General features: G+C 35.3%; 6 protein-coding genes across 6 annotated transcripts; 3 read left to right on the forward strand and 3 right to left on the reverse strand.

The window, feature by feature from the left end:
• Positions 1–207: 207 nt before the first annotated feature.
• On the forward strand, positions 208–3,650 carry LOC111801117 (cytokinin riboside 5'-monophosphate phosphoribohydrolase LOG7). Its single transcript, XM_023685101.2, has 7 exons — positions 208–365; positions 869–966; positions 1,187–1,217; positions 1,313–1,412; positions 1,495–1,565; positions 2,291–2,434; positions 3,445–3,650. The coding sequence occupies exons 1-7, from the start codon at positions 258–260 to the stop codon at positions 3,538–3,540; spliced, it is 648 nt and encodes a 215-aa protein (XP_023540869.2). The 5' UTR covers positions 208–257; the 3' UTR covers positions 3,541–3,650.
• A 624-nt stretch (positions 3,651–4,274) lies between these two features.
• On the reverse strand, positions 4,275–7,190 carry LOC111801115 (2-Cys peroxiredoxin BAS1, chloroplastic). Its single transcript, XM_023685099.2, has 7 exons — positions 6,854–7,190; positions 6,205–6,279; positions 5,964–6,045; positions 5,792–5,871; positions 5,291–5,416; positions 4,746–4,859; positions 4,275–4,662 (listed from the first exon to the last, which is right to left on the reverse strand). Exons 1-7 carry the CDS (start codon positions 7,073–7,075, stop codon positions 4,543–4,545), a joined length of 819 nt encoding a protein of 272 aa, XP_023540867.2. The 5' UTR covers positions 7,076–7,190; the 3' UTR covers positions 4,275–4,542.
• A 1,336-nt stretch (positions 7,191–8,526) lies between these two features.
• Positions 8,527–9,144, forward strand: LOC111800166 (uncharacterized). The gene has a single exon (XM_023683758.2). The coding sequence runs from the start codon at positions 8,579–8,581 to the stop codon at positions 9,074–9,076; it is 498 nt and encodes a 165-aa protein (XP_023539526.2). The 5' UTR covers positions 8,527–8,578; the 3' UTR covers positions 9,077–9,144.
• Positions 9,145–9,218: 74 nt separating this feature from the next.
• On the reverse strand, positions 9,219–11,735 carry LOC111801116 (putative HVA22-like protein g). The gene is made up of 7 exons (XM_023685100.2): positions 11,463–11,735; positions 11,266–11,342; positions 11,069–11,167; positions 10,661–10,717; positions 10,491–10,554; positions 9,815–10,021; positions 9,219–9,642 (listed from the first exon to the last, which is right to left on the reverse strand). Exons 2-7 carry the CDS (start codon positions 11,295–11,297, stop codon positions 9,343–9,345), a joined length of 759 nt encoding a protein of 252 aa, XP_023540868.1. The 5' UTR covers positions 11,298–11,342; positions 11,463–11,735; the 3' UTR covers positions 9,219–9,342.
• Positions 11,736–15,115: 3,380 nt separating this feature from the next.
• On the forward strand, positions 15,116–15,820 carry LOC111801118 (transcription repressor OFP6). Its single transcript, XM_023685104.2, has one exon. The coding sequence runs from the start codon at positions 15,116–15,118 to the stop codon at positions 15,614–15,616; it is 501 nt and encodes a 166-aa protein (XP_023540872.2). The 3' UTR covers positions 15,617–15,820.
• A 4,198-nt stretch (positions 15,821–20,018) lies between these two features.
• Positions 20,019–20,981, reverse strand: LOC111801120 (transcription repressor OFP13). The gene has a single exon (XM_023685105.2). The coding sequence runs from the start codon at positions 20,819–20,821 to the stop codon at positions 20,057–20,059; it is 765 nt and encodes a 254-aa protein (XP_023540873.2). The 5' UTR covers positions 20,822–20,981; the 3' UTR covers positions 20,019–20,056.
• Positions 20,982–21,314: the final 333 nt, after the last annotated feature.

Consider the following 21,314-nt stretch of genomic DNA (forward strand, 5'->3'; position numbering starts at 1 on the left):
TTTAAATTTTAAAAAACGAGTTTTTCTCCAAATATTCCACTTTCCATATAATATAAAAATTTTGCAACTTTTTTAAATTTCAGAAAAGAACAAAAGCCTTTTCTTTCTACTTTTTTTTTTTTTTTTTAAAATAAAAAATAAAATTAAAAATAAAATTAAAATTAAAAGAGTTTTGGTGTTTATATAAACAAATTCTCAGTTGGGTTTGTTTCTCAAGCTTCCTCCTTGTCTCATTTTAGAGAGAGAAAGAAAGAAGAATGGAAGAGACAAAATCCAAATTCAAGAGGATTTGTGTTTTCTGTGGAAGCAGTTCTGGGAACAAGCCCACCTACCAGTCTGCTGCTGTTGAGCTTGCCAAAGAACTGGTTCGTTCCTCTTCCTTTTTTCTTTCGGGTTTCTCTTCGCACGCTTTTAAAACTCGTCTGCTACAAAGAAATTTTTTAACTTTTATAAAAAATGATTCTTTCTCATCTACGATTGATATCAATGTGAAATCTCATAATTCATCTCTTTCTGAGTCAATATCTTTGCTGGTACACTAATCGGTCTGTAATTTGATACCATGATACCATGAGGGTTGAGCTATAACCTGTCTCATGCATGATCTAAAAAAAAATTCATTTTTAAGGTTTTGTGCATAAATATTTGTCAACTAGGAAACCAAATGTGGTTGCTTGATATGATGACACCTCTAATGATCCCTGGTTTTTTAGCTACACTTGGCTATCTTCTTCACACTCTTCTATGCCTCATTTTCTTCATTATCGTTTAAAAATCAAAATTTTTTTCCATTGTTTTCTTGCGCCACGTGTTTGAATTTTGAATGTTTTTGTTTTTGTTTTTTTTTTTTTTTTTTTTTTGTTGGAAGGTGGAGAGAAGAATTGATCTTGTTTATGGAGGAGGCAGCGTGGGATTGATGGGTCTTGTTTCTCGAGCTGTTCATGATGGCGGCCGTCATGTTCTAGGGTCTATCTCTCTCTCTTTCTTTACATTTCTTCATAATCTCATCTTCAAATTACAAGGCATCATTCATAATTAAGTTGTTTTGGGGTTTTGTTCAAAAAGTTATGATTTTGTTGGAACCCGACAGCTCTATTTGATTATTATTTGTAAATTTTTATGTTTTGGAAGTCAATGAGAACATTCATGGAATGTTGATCTTTGTGTGTTTTTGTTTGTTCTACAGAATAATTCCACGAACCCTAATGCCGGTTGAGGTACATACACTAAAGTTCTAACATTTGTACCATTTTTTTTTTCTCCTTTGCATGAACTAATGGCTACTAAGTTTATGAATTTTGAATATGTTTAGATCACTGGTGGGACTGTTGGAGAAGTCAAACCCGTGTCGGATATGCACCAAAGAAAGGCCGAGATGGCTCGCCAAGCCGATGCTTTCATCGCTTTACCAGGTACTCGTTGATCTCATATGTCGTTCGGTTCAAGTTCGGGTTCAAATTCGGTGAATTTAACAACTTTGAAATTGAATCATAGGAGGATATGGGACCCTTGAAGAGCTTCTTGAAGTTATTACATGGGCACAACTTGGGATCCATCGCAAGCCAGTGAGTATTAAAAAAATCTTCATTTTATGTGAATATACTTTGTCTTAACCACCTAAATTCTCGAATTTTGGCTAACAGTGAGAGACAGTTGAAACTGTTGGATGATGAAAGTCCGTTAATTTAGGGAATGTTCATGGGTTTATAATCAAAGAATATTCTCAGCAAAGTCACGAGAGTTTATGTTTAAAGTGGACAATATCATACTATTGTGAAGAGTCGTATTCGTCTAACATAGACATTTGGTCTCATCCATAAATGGCATGTCATGTTTAAGGCATAATGATATAAAATCATAATAGCCATTTCACATGATAAGCATGTTCTAGTTTGGCCCTCCATTTTATAATTATTCCCCATGTCTTTTGGAGAACACACCAAAAAAGATCCCATTTTTCAACACCCTTTTGCTTCATAAACAAGTTATTCGACCGTAATCATAATCAAAAGAGTTCTCGAGTCTATTTAGTCAAATGCTCGATACGGATAACGGTTGGGTCAACCCTCAATCCGAAATCGAGAGAGAATAACAATCCTTGGAATAGAATCAAAATATGTGAATACGAGTCAAGTTGGTAATCATAACGCAATTATTATTATTATTAAGAATATATTTTGATGGAAACAAGGAGAGGAGGAGATGTTAAATTTAAAAGGCACATTAAATTGGTGGTCAAACAAAGTTGTATGATTAATTATGAAAAAAAAATGATATAAAATTTGCACAGGTGGGACTGTTGAATGTGGATGGATACTACAATTCGTTGCTGAGTTTCATCGATAAAACAGTTGATGAAGGCTTTGTTTCGCCAACTGCACGTCGAATTATTGTGTCTGCTCCAACTGCTAAGCTTTTAGTCCAACAACTTGAGGTATTTTTTTTTTTAATCGCACAAAACATTTCTTATAAATGTGTGAAAATCCCTCCCGACAATTTTAAAATTGTGAAGGTAACAGCTATATTGTTGTTGGATGATGGAAGTCCCACATCGACTAATTTAGGGAATGATCATGGGTTTATAAGTGAGGAATGCTAACTCCATTGGTATGAGGCCTTTTGGGGAAGCCCAAAGCAAAGCCATGAGAGCTTATGCTCAAAGTGGACAATATCATACCATTGTGGAGAGTCGTGTTCGTCTAACATGGTATCAGAGCCATGCCCTAAACTTAGTCGTGCCAATAAATTGGTAAATCCTCAAATCCTCAAATATCGAACAAAGAACTCCTAAAGAAAAGGAGTCAAGCCCCTCCTCGAAGGCAGTCAAAAATGACTAAGACTCCAAAGGAGTCGAGCCTCGATTAAGGGGAGGCGCACTTTGTTCGAGGGGAGGTGTTGGATGATGGAAGTCCCACATCGACTAATTTAGGGAATGATCATGGGTTTATAAGTGAGGAATGCTAACTCCATTGGTATGAGGCCTTTTGGGGAAGCCCAAAGCAAAGCCATGAGAGCTTATGCTCAAAGTGGACAATATCATACCATTGTGGAGAGTCGTGTTCGTCTAACATGGTATCAGAGTGTTGGATGATGGAAGTCCCACATCGACTAATTTAGGGAATGATCATGGGTTTATAAGTGAGGAATGCTAACTCCATTGGTATGAGGCCTTTTGGGGAAGCCCAAAGCAAAGCCATGAGAGCTTATGCTCAAAGTGGACAATATCATACCATTGTGGAGAAAGCAAAGCCATGAGAGCTTACACTCAAAGTGGACAATATCATACCATTGTGGAGAGTCGTGTTCGTCTAACAATTGTAACAAAGCAGACAATATCTGCTAGTTGTGGTCTTTGACTGTGAGCTAAGGTTCCACGTAATACATGAATACGAACCCGGGTTTGAGTTTTTTTTTTTATTTTTTTTATTTTTTTAAATGCGACAGGAATACGAACCTAAGTACGACGAGATAATATCACAGTTGGTGTGGGAAGATGTGGACAGGAGGAGTTACGTGGCCGAATCAGAGATTGCCACGTAATACATGTGGTTTTGGTCAAAGTGCTTGATGGAAAAAAAGCGGGGGTGTTTTGTCTTTACTTGGGTATACAATATTTTATAATAAAATATATAATATTATATAAACTTCAACACAGGAACACAGGGAACTATCCTTTTTTTTCCCTTTTCTTTTTATTATTTTCTTGTGGGCATTTATGTATAAATGTTGGAAGTGAAAACAAAAAGAAATTGGGAATATAAAGGCTTTGTTTTTATATATATATATATATATATATGTTAAAAAATGGAAGGCTAATTTAATGTTTTTGGATGTAAAAATCAATAATAGTACTTTGAAACAGCGTGTAAATCATCGAGTAAATTATGGAAAAATGTCAAAAACCATGAAGTAATTGAATTAATCGCCTAAATAATATTCATAAATTACGTAAGAAATTCTAAATTATTATGTATTATTAATTGAAATAAAAATTGTATAGTATAATTTGACTTTTGAAGTAATGAATGGTAAGCGTGGACATGTGAGGCACATGTTTAATGATTAATGTCCCAAGAAAAAGTGTATAATTTTGTATTAATTCCATGATAGATTGTGTGTTAAGCAATCAAATTAAATATCTAAGTTCGGTTCATTGAATCACGAGGCTACAAATTCTAGCAGATTTAATCCGAGAACCATTGAAACTCGAAGTTCGATTCGTTTTCGATCGATTGTGAAATTTAAAGTTCATCGACAGAACAAGACACGAGCAGTAGAGGGCGTGAAACCATTGATGCCATTGCAAATCAAGGATAATAATTCTACAAAACAAACCATAGAGCCTGTCTGCTTAATTCATCTAAAGAAGACAAAATTCAACACTCTATATATCTGATGATGCGATGATGAGATGATGCGATGATGAGATGACAAGATGATGAGATGACGAGATGACTCGAGCCTCGTTAACCAATTTGTTCGACAAGCGGATTAACTAAACTGGCAATGGCATTGCACCAGATTCAAACTTCTTACACACAATTAAGCAATAGCAGAAAAGTACTCTTTGCTACCCTTGGGGTCTGGCTTCATCGATTTCTCCCCGGGTTTCCATCCCGCTGGGCAAACTTCGTCGGGGTTCTCTTGCACGTATTGCAACGCCTGCAACATCAAAGACAAGGAAATTATGAACAACAACTCTTGATAAACAATCTTCTTATTGTTAGATGAATGATTGAAATTACTTGGAGAGTTCTCTTCGTCTCGTCTACGCTCCGACCAATACCAAGATTGTTTATTGTGGAGTGTTGGATAACTCCTTCCTTGTCAATTATGAACAGACCCCTTAGTGCAATTCCCTGTTCATTAAATTGTTGTGGATAAAGGTTAGGTAAGCAATTACAACCATGTGACTTCTACACCTATTGTAGAGGTATACTCGAGCAATGCCTACAAATTAAAATTGCTTGTTCAAAGAAAGTAATGACTAAAGGTCCACCGCTTATTGATATAGTTCACTTTGGCTCATTACGTATCACAGTCAGCCTCACGGTTTTAAAACGCATCTGTTAGGGAGAGGCTTCTACATCCTTATAAGAAATGTTTCGTTGTCCTCTCCAACCAACGTGAGATCTCACGTTTTTCTCACTACAATATCAGCAAAAACTGAATTCCAGATTTTTATTCACAAGAGCTCAGTAGCTGCTTGGTTTCTTAGAACAATGGTTTTATGGTAGAGGTCTAATTTGGAACAAACTTTGTAATACAGTAGGGGATGATATTGACATACCTGATCTGGGATCAGCACACCATAAGATTTTGAAATTGATTTAGTGACATCAGAAACCAGAGGATACTGAAGATCACCAAGCCCACCAGACTTTCTATCAGTTTGGACCCACGCAAGATGTGAGAACTGCAAAAAGGTTCTATTTAGTATCATCACAATCACAACCAAAATCAAAATTGCACCACCACCGGCAGATATTGTTCTCTTTGAGCTTTCCCTTTCGGGCTTCCCCTCAAGGTTTTTAAAATGCATCTAATAGGGCGAGGTTTCCACACCTTTAAAAAGAATGTTTCATTCCCTCGCCAACCGATGCGGGATCTCACAATCCACCCCCTTTCGAGGCCCAGCGTCTTTGCTGGCACTCGTTCCTCTCTCCAATCGATGTGAAATCTCAAAGAACAAACTACCACATTTTGAGGAATAGAAGCAGAATTTCATCAACACAAAACTTCTTTGCAAAAGTATAACTTTGTTGAACAAGAGAAGCAAGTATCTACTTACAACACTGTCAACTGAAACACCCAAAACTTCAGTGTTTAGCTCCTTAAATTCTTCATACCGATCACTGAAAGCAGTAATCTCTACAAAATAGGAGGTAAAATAAACACAAGTTCAAAGCAGCTCAAGACAATATTTGCTGAGCTTCAATTTGGGATAGTTTAGTGCAACAAACCTGTGGGGCAAACAAACGTAAAATCCAATGGGTAGAAAAAGAGAATCACATATTTCTTCCCAATGTACTCAGAAAGTTTAACCTGAAACCGTAACACTTTAGATCAAATGTGAAGACGATGCAATCCGAACAGTAAACCTTTGAAACTTGCACATAATCTTTAAAAATCATTGCACCAATACAGTCAGATGACAACACAGAGGAATAAGCAGTATCCAAAACCTAAGCCATAGAGAATTACCTTGATAAATTCCTGATCAAAAACTGCCTCAGCCTCAAAATCTGGTGCTACATTTCCAACCAATGGCAACTCACTCTGTAAAAACAAATAATGGAACACAACGTCAGAAGTGGAACCCTCAAAAGAAATAACTCGCATGTTCATATTTTGAGTTACAAGATGCTGATTTCTGCCTTGCACGAACAAATATCATAAGTTGCATATACAATATACATGAACATTCTAATAGATACAAACTCTTTAAACTCACCCCTGCATGACTGAATCAATAATCTGAATACGTGAAGAAAAATTCAAAGAACATAACGAAGACAGGAGAAGTTTTCAGAAAAGGGTATTTGAAAAGGCGACATTTAGGGAATAATAAGTTCGATGTCCAAAATTTTGGCATAATGCAGTCGGAGAACAAAAGAAATGGCTAATTGTTGCCGCCAATATCCAAATATATACGAATAAAATGCTCCATTGATCATTACATAATTAACCAAAATTAGGGGAAACAAAACATCCTATTAAATGCATTCGGACTTCAGAAAGAAAAACCAAAGAAGAATCACAAGGAAAACAAAACGAAAATTACGAATTTCAAACTTCACCAAAAGAGTGAAACGCCGCAAAACAAGGGCATAGTGAGAGATGCAACACTTACAGAAGCCCGGACAGCAAAGCTCCGTCTGGACCTAGCTCCACGGGAGGAGGAAATTGAACGAGGAGCAGAAGGCTGGAAGGACTTGCGAAGGCCGACGAAAGATTTGGGGAGTGCTAGGTTTCGAGAGGAGGGGGCGGAAGCAGTGGGAGCATTGGACTTGACTGGAAAAGCGGAGGGGTTGGAGGAGAAGAGGGCGGTGGCGGTAGCGGCGGAGCAAGCCATAGCGGAGGAGGAAGCTGGAAGCTGCAGCAGAAAGTCAGTCTAAGGCGCAAAAATGGAGACGAGAGGATAAGTAAAGGGAAGCGTTGGATAGCTCCCTGGTTCACCTCCACACACTTGGGGGCAATCCTGGAAATATCCATTTTGGTACAGATTGGAAGATCGAGAAGAAGAAGGGTAATATGGTAGTTTCGCATCAGATTTTGGGCTTGGAAAGCTTGGCCCATAAATAAGTTTTTGAATCTCAGGCCTACGGCCCATTTCTATAATGCCATCCATCCACCTCCCTTCACCACTATTTTCCATTTGTATACATTTATTTAGTACAATTTTTATAGATTTCGAAGAGTTAATGATATTATGAATGTTTGTAATCAGTAAAAAAAAATATATATATATATATATATTATTTATTTTTTATGGTGAAAAGTTCAAATATTTATTGTAAAAATATTTTTTATTGCATTTTTTTTGTTGTATTAACATATTAAGGGACAGAGAATAAAGTTGAACAAAAACGATGGATTAAAAGGGACAGAATAAAGTTGAACAAAAAAAAAAAAAAAAAAAAGATTCATTTTTAGTCCAATTTCTATTCTATATATTTCTTTTTTCATCTTTTAATTTTTACTTTTGAACTCCTCGCCTTTTTTTTTTTATTATTTTTAACATGGTTAAAACACGTCACTTTTACCAACTTTATCTATGCATATTATTCTTACTAATCTCTTTCTTCCTGCATATTTTGTCTTACTAACTTTTTTTTTTTTTTTTTTTATAAACCAGATCTTTTTGTCACTAATCACACTTTATAATATTCTTATTTTGTTTATGAATTTTTCATTTCAGGTACACTTTTTGACTTTTACCTACCAATCTTACTATATACCTTAGAACATAAGAAGATAAGAAAATTTGATCCACTATATATTAAAAGAAATGTATTAATTACAAAAGGTATCTTTTGATTAACACTCTCGAACAAGGAATGTCTATACATCAAAAAAAAAAAAAAAAAAAAAAAAAAAAAAAAAAAAAAAAAAAAAAAAACATCCATCTAACATATATTTGGGTCTAATGTGCATATGTGGGTTCGTTAGAGGCTCAATTTTATATAATCACAGTATAAATCAAACAAAATTGATGTTCTTAAGATCTCTAACAAATTGAATGAAGGAGGTGAGGTAAATAATATGAAAACGACAAGTGGGGGGAAAATTGGGATTGGATTCATTGGCTATGTTCATGGAAGGAGCATATGTGGCGTTCCTAAACCCACAAACTTGTTCTTAACTTGTTGCGAATTTGGAAAATAGTGGATTAGTTTAAGAATTTCGTTTCCACCTTTTTCACATTTTAAAGAAAAAGTATGCGTTGAAAAGAACAATCAACTATTCTGACCATTTAATTTTAATTGTGTTCTTCCCCTAATGCAAAAACGGGCCACCCTTCTTCCTTCTTTCTCTGTCTCTCTCTCCTCTCCACTAAGCCTCTGTTTCTGCCGCCATGGATGACATCTCCTCTCTAAAACCACACCCGCCGCCGCCGAATCTCCGCCGAAGAAACTCCATCGCGGTGCCCGTCGTTGTGCCATCAAAACTAAACCTTTTCGCCTTCGCCGCCACCAAGTCATCTGGCGGCTCAGCTGCATCGCCGCCATTGGCTTTCGAGCTCTTCCCGATTAAATCCTCCTCCCACTCCCTTACCTACACTTCTCTCAGAGACATTTTGCCATCTCCGACTTCCATGAGCTCCCCCACCGCCGCCTCTGCAGCGAATTCGGGCTTTGAGATCTCGATCCGCAACCGCCTCGTGAAGCAAGCGGCGTGGGCGTATCTTCAACCCATGTCTTCCTCTCCGGGATCATCAGGACCCCACCTCCTCCGCCGTATCTGGCTCAGATTTTCAGCTTGTCTAGGCTTCCTCAACCTGCACATAATTTCCAGTGTGACAAAGGCTTTGGATCGGATATTTCGCGTTGTGGGGTTCAGTTTTGTCTATTAATGGTGGTCAGGGGGAATACAAATCACCTCCCCACTTTGACTGAAATAAATCGTCATCTGTTTCTATTCTGTTCTATGTATTAATGAATATATGCACATACACCCCTAAGAGTACAGTCTAAGAAGAAGAAGAAAAAGAAAAATTGGGATGTAAATGTTTGATGAAAAGTTCCAAAATGAATCTAATCTTTTATCTTCCTCTGGTCGGGAGAGGGTTTGCAGTGTTGTCTTCTTCTTTTTTATGTACAGTTTTTTGTTTGGTAACTTCTAGTAGGGTTTTTTGGATCCTCGGAATCGAGCTTGGTTGTGGTTTTGATCTTCATAAAAATAGTTCGTTTGATCATGAAGGGGAAATTGCACATCAAAGTCCTCCGATGTGGCTGTGGAACGCCGATTACTGGAGCCGGGCAGAGGAGGGGCACTTGGAAACCACTTCATGGCATTGCTCTTGCTCGAGTCCTTGGTCTTCCTTGGAGGCTTATGGAAGAACGAGGGCAGGTCATTTGGACGCGGCGGAGGTGGTGGTGGCGCTGGCGGCGCACTTGGACGTTGGTGACGTTCGTTCCTCTGCAAAATGTCAATTTTCATCTCTAATTAAATGGATTTCGATGCTCCGGCTGGGTTCTATTCCTAATAAGGTTTTTGTAAATGTCTTAAAAGCACAGGAACATAAGTTCTTTCTTGCTCTCATTAACTGCTAAAACTAAAAGGGCTTCGAGGAAGAGGATCAGAAGGTTACCCTGTCTTCTGGGGCCGCAGCTGCAGGCCTAGCTATGTAGTTAATAACTTGGACGATTGCAGATTGGCTCAACTCAGTACAGTTTTTCCAGTAGAACAGGGCCAATTCCCAGCCCTTCACTCTCCAATCCCCCATCTTCTGTTCAATATCTGTTTCGTGTTTATCTACCAAGGGCCGCAGCAAAGTGTCGAACACATATTTTGTTCCCTGCATTGTTTTAGCCCAACATTAACAAACAGATCAGCTGTATTCAAATTAGAAATACATGTCCTGTGCTCTTACATCTTGTTCTTAAGCTACTTGTTTGAAATTTTTGAAATAGGACTTCAGATTCCTATAATTTTGGTAGATTTAGACAGTTTCTACTTCAATGAAGTTTCAAAATCAACATTTTAGTTCCAAATAGTTCCTAATTTGCGTTAACAGTTAGATGGCAAGAAACTTAACGGCAATCAATTTAATTCTGAAGCTTCAAATTAACACCAAACCTTGATAATTCACATGGTGTTTTAAGTAGTTTCTGATTCGTGTTGATGGTTATATGAACTAAGTTAGACGTTACGTAATGATTAGAACTTTATTATCGTGTACATAATGTTTCTTGCCTTTTCCTACAAGATCATCAAATAACATATAGAGAATTAGCTTCAATGATTACATCTCCCAGTTTTCTTACCTTGGTCTTTGGATACCACAAATAGATAAAGAGGGCCAGCTTCAATTCTCCGTACATGGGCAACCTTGACAAAGTTTTGGACCATAAATTTTAAGCACAGGCGAAATGATGAGAAATGCAACAAGTTATTAACATTCTTTAGGGAAAGAAATAAAGAAAGCTACACATACCATGCGACTAAAGTGTCAGCAATCCTCTCAACAATTGTTAAAATGGCCACAATGATCCTGCAAATATTGAATAAATAGGCTTTCAATTCAAAAGTAACGTAACCAAAAACAAAGTGGAGTGAAAGCTACTCAAACTCAATGTTCAAAGCAGACAAAGGCAAAGCCATAAAGAGCGTCAACAAAACCCTTTCCACTGTTGTGCCCAAACACAAAAATCTAAGCCGATCGCTCTTCATCAAGGTTGCGCATGTAAATTAGCTATAATCAAAAGGACTAGAATGGAATTCGAGAAATAAATGCTTATTGATTACGAGAGACGATAAAATAATCAGGTCAACAGCTATAGATCAGGGCACAAATCATCAACCGCTCCACTAAATCGAATAGCAAAACCGGATTCGTTCTTACCAAAATTGACACCAGAATTGAAGCTCTCGGATTTCAATCCGACTCTGCACAACCGTTTTGTAGCATTGAAACGCAGGATAGGCATAGCCAAACAGCATCCTACATTGATCAATATTCATCAATCACTAAATCCACCGCCAGAAAGAAAAATAAAAACCAGAGAAACTCTCTTAGAATCGAAGAAACAAAGAACTCACAGAAGGCATCGAACCATAAGCTCTCCCAACATTGTGATTGACTACACAACAACACAATCAACTCCCGCCAAATTCACCTAAAAGAAAGCTCAACAACAGAGGAAAGAAATGGACTCAGCATCCAACATCCAAAGTCCCGAATTCCTAACCAATAATCAAAAAACATATAAATAAGGAAACGGCAGAGATAATCTTACCGTGATCGGAGAAGAAATTGAAGTCCGTCAGTTGACTTGGTACAAAACGAGAAACGCCAGAAACCTCTGGAAGAGATAGAAGGAGAGCGGAGTCTGAAGGTTTGGGGGAAAGGATTTTGGAATGGCGTGAAGGAAATGAAGATCGAGAGGAAGAGAAGATATAGTTATGGAGCTTTGTAGAGAGAGAAAATGATAGGAGAGAGAAGATTTCTTGCAGGGGACGTCTTCGTCTTTCTCTTGCACGCGATTCAGTCAGAGTGGAGAAGCGATGATTTTCCTGAGATTCTTCTTCTTCTTATTCAAAACCAGTTTGGTTCTTCTTCAGGCAGTTATGAGGAGGGTAGTTTCGTAATTTCCCTTTTCCCTTTCCCTTTTCGGTATTTTGAGTTGTTTTGTTCTTTGTTATGTCTTATATAATTATTTTAAATGGAAACTATAATTAATTATTTTTTTTATTAGAACTTACAAATAATAATGAAAATATTCATTAATTGCTTAATTCATCAACCAGGGTTTTGTAACCTTCACGTTCGCACAAATTAAAATTAAAAAAAAAAAAAAAAAAAAAAGTCAATTTAGATAAAATATTAATCCAATTATTTTGAATAAAAAAAAAAGATAATATAAGGTAGAAAAAGATTAATGTGTATTATTTTTAACAATTATAAGGTGTGTTATTTGAATTAGTGATATAGTTAATTTATTTAATATTTGCATATGTGATAACGTAAAGTGGAATGAAATAAAATTTGGGAACACGAAACTTAGGGCCCAAAAGAAAATTAAAAAAATATATATTTTAAAACTCAAAATATGTCGTTAATTAAGGAGAATCAAAGCACCTAGGGAGTAACGCTCTTTAATTTATTTTCAAAAAATTGTTGTAGTTGGTTGACCATCTTCCCACTTTCCCTCCCATTATTATTATTATTATTATTATTATTTATTATTAATCCACACCTTCAATTAAATTTCTGGATTTTGACCCGGCCTTCACTTTTCTTATTCAATATTCTTAATTTAATTTCCCATCTCTATCCTATCTTTAATTCATTTTAAATTACATCGATTCAAAGATAAAACATAATCAATATTCGATAATTAACATTTTCCTACAACATATCATATCTTTCAATTATTTCTTAGTTATCTTATCTTTCCTGGTTCAGTTGTTGTATATTATTATTATTTTAACAAGAAAATTTAATATTTATCAATTCAACTTTTCATATGGCATAATTAATTTAAAATTTAGTCAATTTTATAATCTTATTTGTTTTATTTTTTAATTTGAACTTATAAAACTGAAAGTGGGGTGGAAAAAATTAATGTAATGTATGATGTTAGATTTTTTAATGACGAAAGCATAACCGAATTGAAATAGTCGTGGTCAATTTTAAATTTAAATGTGATAATTCATAGTTTGGAAGAAGTTGATTTATTGTTGTATAGTATTTAGAGAGACTTTAAATGGGTCCAAAAAGAAAAGTAAATGAGAATATAAGAAGACTTTTATATTATATACAAAGACTTAAATTACAAAAATAATATATATTCTTTACTAATGTTTTATAATAATAATAATAATAATAAGTCGGGTTTAATAACCATTTAATTTTTTTTAATATAGTAAAAATATGGTGAGAAAACAAACAAAATCTATCTGTCAATCTTATCTTGATTTTCTTTCGTGGATAAACTAAGTTTGTTTCATTTTTAATTATTGTAATAAGATCAAGGAATTTAAAGAAATAAGCTTATTTTTAATGAAATTGGTGAAGAAAAAGTGTTTTTTTTTTTTAAAATGATTAATTGAATAATATATTAAAATGACTAAAATACCCACCATCCAACACCAACGCCACACGCTGTCAACGATCATGAAGGATAACTACGGTGAACTCACCACTAGCAACCATCGTGCACTCACCATTGATGACTATTTCCAACGATCATCTCATGCAATCACTATTTGCGTCAGCTCGACCCCCTCTAACGAAAGTTATTGGTAATCAACCGACTATAGTGATTTAAATACAAATCAAATCAGAATTTGAAACTTTAACACTTGATGGTCATGACGTTCTCTTGTTAGAATATGTAGTTATTATCTATGCCCCATTTCGGAACCGCCCTATAACGCAAGCAAAAACGCGTCAGTTTTGCAAAATTCAGGTCCCAACCATCAAGTTGGGACATTCCCCACTACAATGCCAAAAAATAATTTTTTCGCATGCATGTGGAAAAAACCGCCTCGTTTCGAAACCGACCTAGAACACAAGCGAAAACGGGCCGTTTTCGCAAGATTTTTAGACAATTATAGGGTTAGAATCACTTACAAAATTAAAATAGAAAATGAAAGAGGTCTCCTAGACAGTATCCAAAAAAGTGGAAAGTTTGGTTTACCAGCAAGCTAAGAGACGTGGCGGCATCTATTATTTGCATTTGATTTGGCCTTCCAAACACTATATTGTTTCCTTCCTTCTCTAATTCCAACTCCTTTATGCCTTAAAAGTAGTTATTAGTTGGAAGTTTGTTTACCCGATCTTGCATCAATCATCGTAACTTCAATTCTCAACAATTACCCGAACTTAGATTAAGGTCAAATCAATTGCTATGTTCTTAGTCCACATTTGTTCTCTCAAGGTCATCACTCAAACACTAACTAAAATTTATCTGGAAGATTCAAACATTCCGATATTCCTCTACATCATTTAAGACATAGTCACATTATTTACTCGTTGCTTTTAAGAGTGATCTCAATTCATTCGTATATTTTCAAGCGAATGATTAACAATACCGAACGTAATTAAGGTGGTGGGTTTTGGGATTTTGTGTAACGTTGGGAGGCGACCTCTTGACTTGGGTTTAACAATGATTGAAATCATTCCAACCACTGCCTTCACGGACCCCATTCAACTTTGTGCCAATTACTTAATTCTTTTTAACATCCACAAATATTTATTTTATTTATTTTATCAAACATATACATCCAATTTTTCATTATACAATAAAGTTTTTATGTACGCAATCTGCCAAATTTTGACACCCGACATGGGCATATACAATATGAATTCTAAAACTGAACTTATCATATAATTACTAGTTGGCTAATGTGTGACAAAATCATATCATAAATGAAGGTCTCGAGTATTGAAATTCAATTAACTGCTTTGAAAATATAAATAAATTAAATATTAAGGGTTCATGGAAATTTGAAAACGGGAATTAATTCTGATATTCCTTTATAAATCAATTAAATTATCAATTTTGTAAGCGAAGACTTTGTGTTATCCCAATGCCAAATATTAATTGAGATTGCAGGATCTTTAATCACTTTCCTAATTTTTATTATATTTTTAATTGTAATTAAATAAATAAATAAAATTTAAAAATGAGGATTTTTGGTCAAAAGGGCCATCATAATTAATCGAACACGCCAATAATTAATTAAGATGGAAGGGTAAGCAAATTGAAATAATAATTTCTTTTTCATAATTAAAATTTGGATTATTAAAAAAAGGTCAGACAAGGTCATCATACACGTGGGACCAGTCGTAGCTCACGTGCAGGATTTATAGAGCTCTAAACACTTCACTCCCTATTTCCCCTCCGCCATTCCTCTGCTTTCTCCTCCTCCACCTCCACCCATAATGGCCGCCGTCAAAAAAAAGCTTCTCGTCAACTTCACCTCCGTCGACATTGGCTGTGGAAGTTGCCGGAAGTCCAAATCCATTCTCTCACAGATTTTCCGCCCCAAGCCCAAGTCTCCAAACTCCAATTCCGACCGCCGTCTCTTCCGCTCGCCCTCGAGTTTTTCCGACAAGAAGCTGAGCGACATCGACATGTCGTATGGCTCCGAGGTTGTCGGTAACGCGTCGTGGAAAATCGGCGGCGTGAGCGTAGCGGTGGAGAAGGATTCCAACGATCCGTATGTGGATTTCCGACAATCGATGCTGCAAATGATTTTGGAAAACGAAATTTACACTCAAGAAGGGCTTCGAGAGCTTCTTAGCTGTTTTCTTCATCTCAATTCGCCTTGTAACCATGGGATTATAATTCGATCTTTTGCCGAGATCTGGGACGGCGTATCATGTGGCAGATCGACGGCGGCTAGAAAACAGAGACGCTCTGTACGGTCACGCGTCTTGTAACCGTCGCCTCATCATGGCTTCGCATTTCTGGATCAGTGTTAGCCGTTTTTTTTTTTTTTTCTTTCTTTTTTGTTGTTTAATTCTGAAGATAGGATGGTTTTTGGGATCTTGATGGATTGGGAAGATGCAGATGTAATTATTGTTAATTGTTTCTTTCGCTAATTGCCAAATACATGGAAGGTTTTTTTCTTTTTTCTTTTTTTTTTTTAAATAATATTTTATTCTTTTTCTTTTGCGTAAATAAATATTATATATATATATAATTTAATTTCGAGGATATGAATGGGAGGCGTGGAGTCAAAGTTGAGTGAAGAAATGAATGAATGCTTATTTATTACATCTTTTTTTTCTTCTAAGATAAGATATATATGTTTTTTCAACGCTTTATTTTGTATTGGATGAAAATTATAGTTGATGAAAGTCTCACGTCCACTAATTTAAAGAATGATCATGGATTTATAATCAAACAATATTTTATCATTGGTACGAGACATTCTGGTGAATCCCAAAGCAAAGTCATGAAAGCTTATGTTCAAAGTGAACAATATTGTACCATTGTGGTGAGTCGATTTCTATAACAAATTTTATGAATTTTAATCCACATTTTTGTAATTTTTTTTTTTATTGACACAGAGCACAAGGCAAACACAGTTTAAAGAAGATGATGATAAGTTTATATGAACAGTGAAGAACAGAGCTGCACAGATTGAGATGCGGAAGAAACATATATATATATATATATATATATGAGTAGTAAAGAAAGAGAGAAAGAGATGGCAGTGTGCAGTGAGACATGAATGATGGAGCAGAGAGTTGAAGAAGATCCAGTGATTTCATTGGAAAATGTTGAAATTGAAGACTCTTTCACCACATCCAAATTTGGCAGAGATATCACTGCCTCACTACTTGCTTGCTTCCTTGTTTTGCCTCATCTCACCTTTTACATCTTAAGCTTCCACGGTCTTTGTCTGTTGGGTATTGACGTTAGATTCATGTCGATTAGAGAGAGAAACAAGTGTTAGCGAAAATGCTAGGCTTGAAAAAGGAGTTGTTCGTGAGAACCCACGTCGGTGGAGAGGAAAACGAAGCATTGTTTGTAATGGTGTGGAAACTTTTTCTTATTAGACATATTTTAAAAACTTTGAGGGGAAGTCCAAAAGTCTAAAGATGACAATATTAACGATGGACTTGAGCTGTTATAAATTGTATCAAAGCCAAACACTAGGTGTTGTACCCGATAAGACGCTTAGCCCTGAAGGGGGGTGGACACTAAGTGGTGTGCCAGTGATAATGTTGTGTCGTAGAGGGGAGTAGACACCGAGCAATGTGCCAGCAATAACGTTATGCTGAGTCTCGAAGGGAGTGAATCGTAGAATCTCACATCGGTTGAAGAGGAGAACTAAGTATTCTCTATGAGAGTGTAAAAATTTATTTAATAGACACGTCCTTCCCTCTCTCTCCATGTGTGACTTCTCTGTCACTCTCACTTAACTCTATCCTGTCTCTCATAAATGTTCTCTAAAACCAAGATATATATAGATTAGGACTTAAATCAATTATACATATTTTAATATTTTGCTGGCTTCTATAATTAATTATGCACGTGACTTCAATCAAGTTATATATATTTATATGAAAGTACTCATACTTGAACTTATGCAATCAAATTGTTAAAATGCAATAACCAAAATAATTAATTTGGTGTAAAAGTATATAGTTTAAAAATTAAAATATCAAAATGATTATTTTAAAAATTATTTGTGACCCTAAAAATTAGAAGAAAAAAAAAAAACCCATAATTTAGAAATATAAATCCAATGGCCATTTAATAAAACAATTATTTTATTATAGCCATTTTTTGATGTTAGCCCAAACGTTTTCACTTTGGGCCCATGAGTTTAAGATGGGCTTGAGTTGGAGAATCATTCGTGTTGGCCCAATTACGTATCAAGGCCCATCTTCCTTCGTTAAGGTAGAATTGTCAGATCAGGTTGCGTTTATAAATAATAAATAATAAAAATAATAAATAACCCAAATTCTCCCATATTACAGTTTTACCCTTGTCTGGTGTTCTCTTTAAACGCAATACCTCTTGATCATTGATCGGGATTATTGGGAGCGAGTCCTACCTTAGTTAATTTAGTGGAAGATCATGAGTTTATAAGTGACGAATACTATCTCCATTGGTATGAGGTTTTGTAGGAAAACCCAAAGAAAAGTCACGAGAGTTTATGCTCAAAGTGGACAATATCATACCATTGTGGAGAGTCGTGATTTCTAACATGGTATTAGAGCCTTTGTTCGAAGGCTCCAGAGAACAGAGTCGAGCCTCCATTAAGGGGAGACTATTCGAGAGCTCCATAAGCCTCAAGGGACTACCTATATTCAAAGTAGACGATTACGAAAATATAAGTCCACCACCAGTAGATATTGTATACTTTGATCCATTACGTATAGCTGTCAGCTTCACATTCTTCTGCTAAAAAGAAGAAAACGTAACGTGGAAAGGTTTTGATGCAAGGAGAAGGGCTAGAGGACACAAAACATGGAGGGAAAGACAAGAGGAGCCCGAGGAGGATGAGATGATTCGGTCTCATCGACCAAAGAGAAGCATTAAATGTACAACAAAGAACACAAAACTGGTTGGAAAATGTAAAAACACACAGACACACACATAACACAGCCTTCTCCAATGTTTGGTCACAATCCTTTCACTTCATTAAAAAAAAAACCAAACCAAACCATATAATAACAATAATAATAATACCAAAACGAAAAATGACAACTATATAGCATCAAAATCCACATTAATAACCTTATTTTAATGAACATTGTCTCACAACATTTTAAAATAATATAATTAAAAAGCGTTACATGGATTAAATAAAATCTGTAAAAGAGGAAAACATGGACATAAGTTTCTGGACTCATTTTTTTAATATAATATAACATCGTTACCAACCTCCAACAACTACTCTCTAATCTCTAAGCAAGCCATTAATTACAATTACTTGTTGGATGATGAAAGTCCCACCTCGGCTAATTTATGAAATGATTATGGATTTATAAACAAAAAATACTTTCTCCATTGGTTTGAAGCCTTTCGAGGAAATCCAAAGCAAAGCCATAAGAGCTTATGCTTAAAGTGGACAATATCATACCATTGTGGAGAGTCATGTTCGTCTAACATTACCATCTTTTAAAACAATGTCACAAAGCTATTAAATGAAGCGTTAATTCGATGCTTAGTTAATAAAATGTTGCACATGGGGAAGTGCAGGAACCTAGAAATGAAGAACAGAGCTTATGATTATTTAAAATTAACATATGCATTATAAATAATTAATACTTCGCATAAATTACAGTGCCAAATATCAAATTTATTAGAAGCTTCGCCGCTCAACCCTACACTCTCCCATGTTACAACCTCCATTTTTATTTTTATTTTTCACCATTAAAATTAATTTAATCAAATTTATAAAATATCTCTTTAAAAAAAAAAAAAATATATATATATATATATATAATTTAAAATATATTGATATATAAAAAAGATGGGGACTTTCTTATCATACATTAAGAATAATTCCCGCATTTTTTGTTTTTTCTTTCGACATGTAGTTCATTTGCTCACCTCCCAATATTCCTTTTTTTTTTAAAAAAATTAATTAATATTTTTATTTTCATTTCAAATTTATTATTTATAGCCATTTACAAAAAATCTGAAATCTGAATGCATGGCCCAAATTAAAACTATGGATTTTTGTTCTATCCTATTAATATATATAATTATATTTATATGAAAAAAAAAAACTTTAATTTATCCTTTTTCAATATCCTATTTAAATCTTTTTAATACCATAAATACTTGAATAATAATTTAATTTTATCTGATAAAAAAAATTCATTTTTTAAAATATTATAATAAATGGGAGATTGTGCCAAGGAGTCTGCTAAAACTGCAAAATAGACAACGACCTACCAATTTAAAAAATCAACGGCTACGATTATATTTATAGGTCCATGACTTAAAAACTCCTCTCCTTGGATTCCCCACGTGTAAGATATTAATTACTCCGAATTTATTATACGGTGAGACGTGTTGTAGAGGATCAAGTACTTCATCTAAAATAAATGGAATTTAATAATGAACAAGAGTTGGTCGTTTTTATAGATTTGATGATATCAGTATGCATTAATTACTCAAAATTCCTTTAAAGCAAAATATCAATTTTATGAAAAATAAAATTAAAATAATTTACAAACTAAAATCATTTTAAATCATTTTATGAAAAAAAAAAAAAACTTAAAATGGTATATTCTTTAAATTTGAAAATAGTATTAAATTATAGTTTATCATATATATCATATATAAGAATTAAAATTATGGATAAGACATGGATTGCCTGTTCTATAATTGAATATTTTTATTTAAAAAAATCAAGGAAAAACATGATGGTGATGTTGATCTAATGAAGGTATCTCCTCGATCTCCATGGATGAGGATATACAAGGTAATAAATTTGAAGAAGAAGATGAAGAAGAACACAAGGAGGAACAACACGAACCCACCAATGGAGAAATTACAAATTTATCGGAGGAGGAAGAAGACGGCGGCGCCGCCGCCGCCGTCATTGCAAGACTGACTAATAAATCCACAAAAGCTGTAAGAATAAATCCATGGTTGTTTCTTCCATTAACTCTCAAATACCAACTCAAAAGCTCCTCTAACCTGTCCCAATCCTTCATCCCATGCGCCTCCACCATCTCCTCCATCGATTTCCTAAAATCCAAAAATGGGTCATCGGAATCCATGGATATAACCGTCGTCCCCTCCTTCAACTCCGGAGACACGTCGCCGTTTTCGTTCTCTTTCAGAATCGAGCTTGATTTTCCGGCGGGCTCGAAGAGGAGTCTGTCTGACCTGAGCCCTCGGATCATTCTCTCTATAGGGTCGCCGCCGGAGCAATCCGACGCCGTTGAGAGGCTGCCGGAGGAGTCGGAGGAGAGTGTAAAGAAGGAGTCGGAGGAATCTGTTGCGGCGGTGGCGGGGGCGGCGACGGCGGCGGAAGTGTTGGTTCGGAAAGAAAGGGTTCTTGGCTGGCGACATGACGGCCAGGGCCAGGTGGAGTTGTCGTCTGCGGAGGATTTGAAGAGAGAGGGGAGCTTCATAATCTTCTTCTTCTTGTTGTTGTTCATTAACATGTCTGTGAAAGTGATTTTGGGAGTTGGGTTTGGTTTCAAATTTGTTTTGGAGGTTCAAAATTTGAGCTTTCTGTGTGGGACATTAATGGCGGGTCAGAGAGAGAGGGGGAGAGAGAGAGAGAGAGATTGTGAGGAGGCAGATGGAAAGTGAAGGAGGAAGGTGGAATATAAATGAGGCCTATTTAAGGTTCTTTATTGAGTAAAAAAGTAAATATAATAAAACAAACAAATTTTACTTTTTTTTTTTTTTTTTTTTTTACAGGAAAAAATAAATTAAAATAATATTAAATTTTGTATTTAATGTCTTTAAATTTTAAAAGGCTACAAAATTTATTTATCATTTGTGAATAACGTTTTAAATTAAAAAAGTCTTTCAAAAACAAAAATATTAATAAAATTGTGTAGGGAGGGTTTTTGGGTTTGAGCAACTAGAGACTTTAGTTAGCATAGACCCGAAAAAATAGGAAAGAAAAGAATTTCCATATTGAAACAC

The sequence above is a fragment of the Cucurbita pepo genome, chromosome 8 (assembly GCF_057944985.1).
Source record: "Cucurbita pepo subsp. pepo isolate OVF chromosome 8, ASM5794498v1, whole genome shotgun sequence".
In the NCBI taxonomy this organism is placed as follows: domain Eukaryota; kingdom Viridiplantae; phylum Streptophyta; class Magnoliopsida; order Cucurbitales; family Cucurbitaceae; genus Cucurbita; species Cucurbita pepo.

Bases quoted from the DNA above. Each gene is read 5' to 3' on its own strand.
- LOC111801117 (XM_023685101.2), top strand. From the start codon at position 258: ATGGAAGAGACAAAATCCAAATTCAAGAGGATTTGTGTTTTCTGTGGA. The intron at 967-1,186 runs GTCTATCTCTCT...TTTGTTCTACAG, and splicing joins GGCGGCCGTCATGTTCTAGG to AATAATTCCACGAACCCTAA. The intron at 1,218-1,312 runs GTACATACACTA...GAATATGTTTAG, and splicing joins GAACCCTAATGCCGGTTGAG to ATCACTGGTGGGACTGTTGG.
- LOC111801115 (XM_023685099.2), bottom strand. From the start codon at position 7,075: ATGGCTTGCTCCGCCGCTACCGCCACCGCCCTCTTCTCCTCCAACCCC. The intron at 6,046-6,204 runs GTAATTCTCTAT...TTACGGTTTCAG, and splicing joins TTGATCAGGAATTTATCAAG to GTTAAACTTTCTGAGTACAT. The intron at 4,663-4,745 runs GTAATTTCAATC...TTGATGTTGCAG, and splicing joins AGACGAAGAGAACTCTCCAA to GCGTTGCAATACGTGCAAGA.
- LOC111800166 (XM_023683758.2), top strand. From the start codon at position 8,579: ATGGATGACATCTCCTCTCTAAAACCACACCCGCCGCCGCCGAATCTC.
- LOC111801116 (XM_023685100.2), bottom strand. From the start codon at position 11,297: ATGTTGGGAGAGCTTATGGTTCGATGCCTTCT. The intron at 10,555-10,660 runs GTATGTGTAGCT...AACTTTGTCAAG, and splicing joins GCTGACACTTTAGTCGCATG to GTTGCCCATGTACGGAGAAT. The intron at 10,022-10,490 runs GTAAGAAAACTG...AAAACAATGCAG, and splicing joins TGTGGTATCCAAAGACCAAG to GGAACAAAATATGTGTTCGA.
- LOC111801118 (XM_023685104.2), top strand. From the start codon at position 15,116: ATGGCCGCCGTCAAAAAAAAGCTTCTCGTCAACTTCACCTCCGTCGAC.
- LOC111801120 (XM_023685105.2), bottom strand. From the start codon at position 20,821: ATGTTAATGAACAACAACAAGAAGAAGAAGATTATGAAGCTCCCCTCT.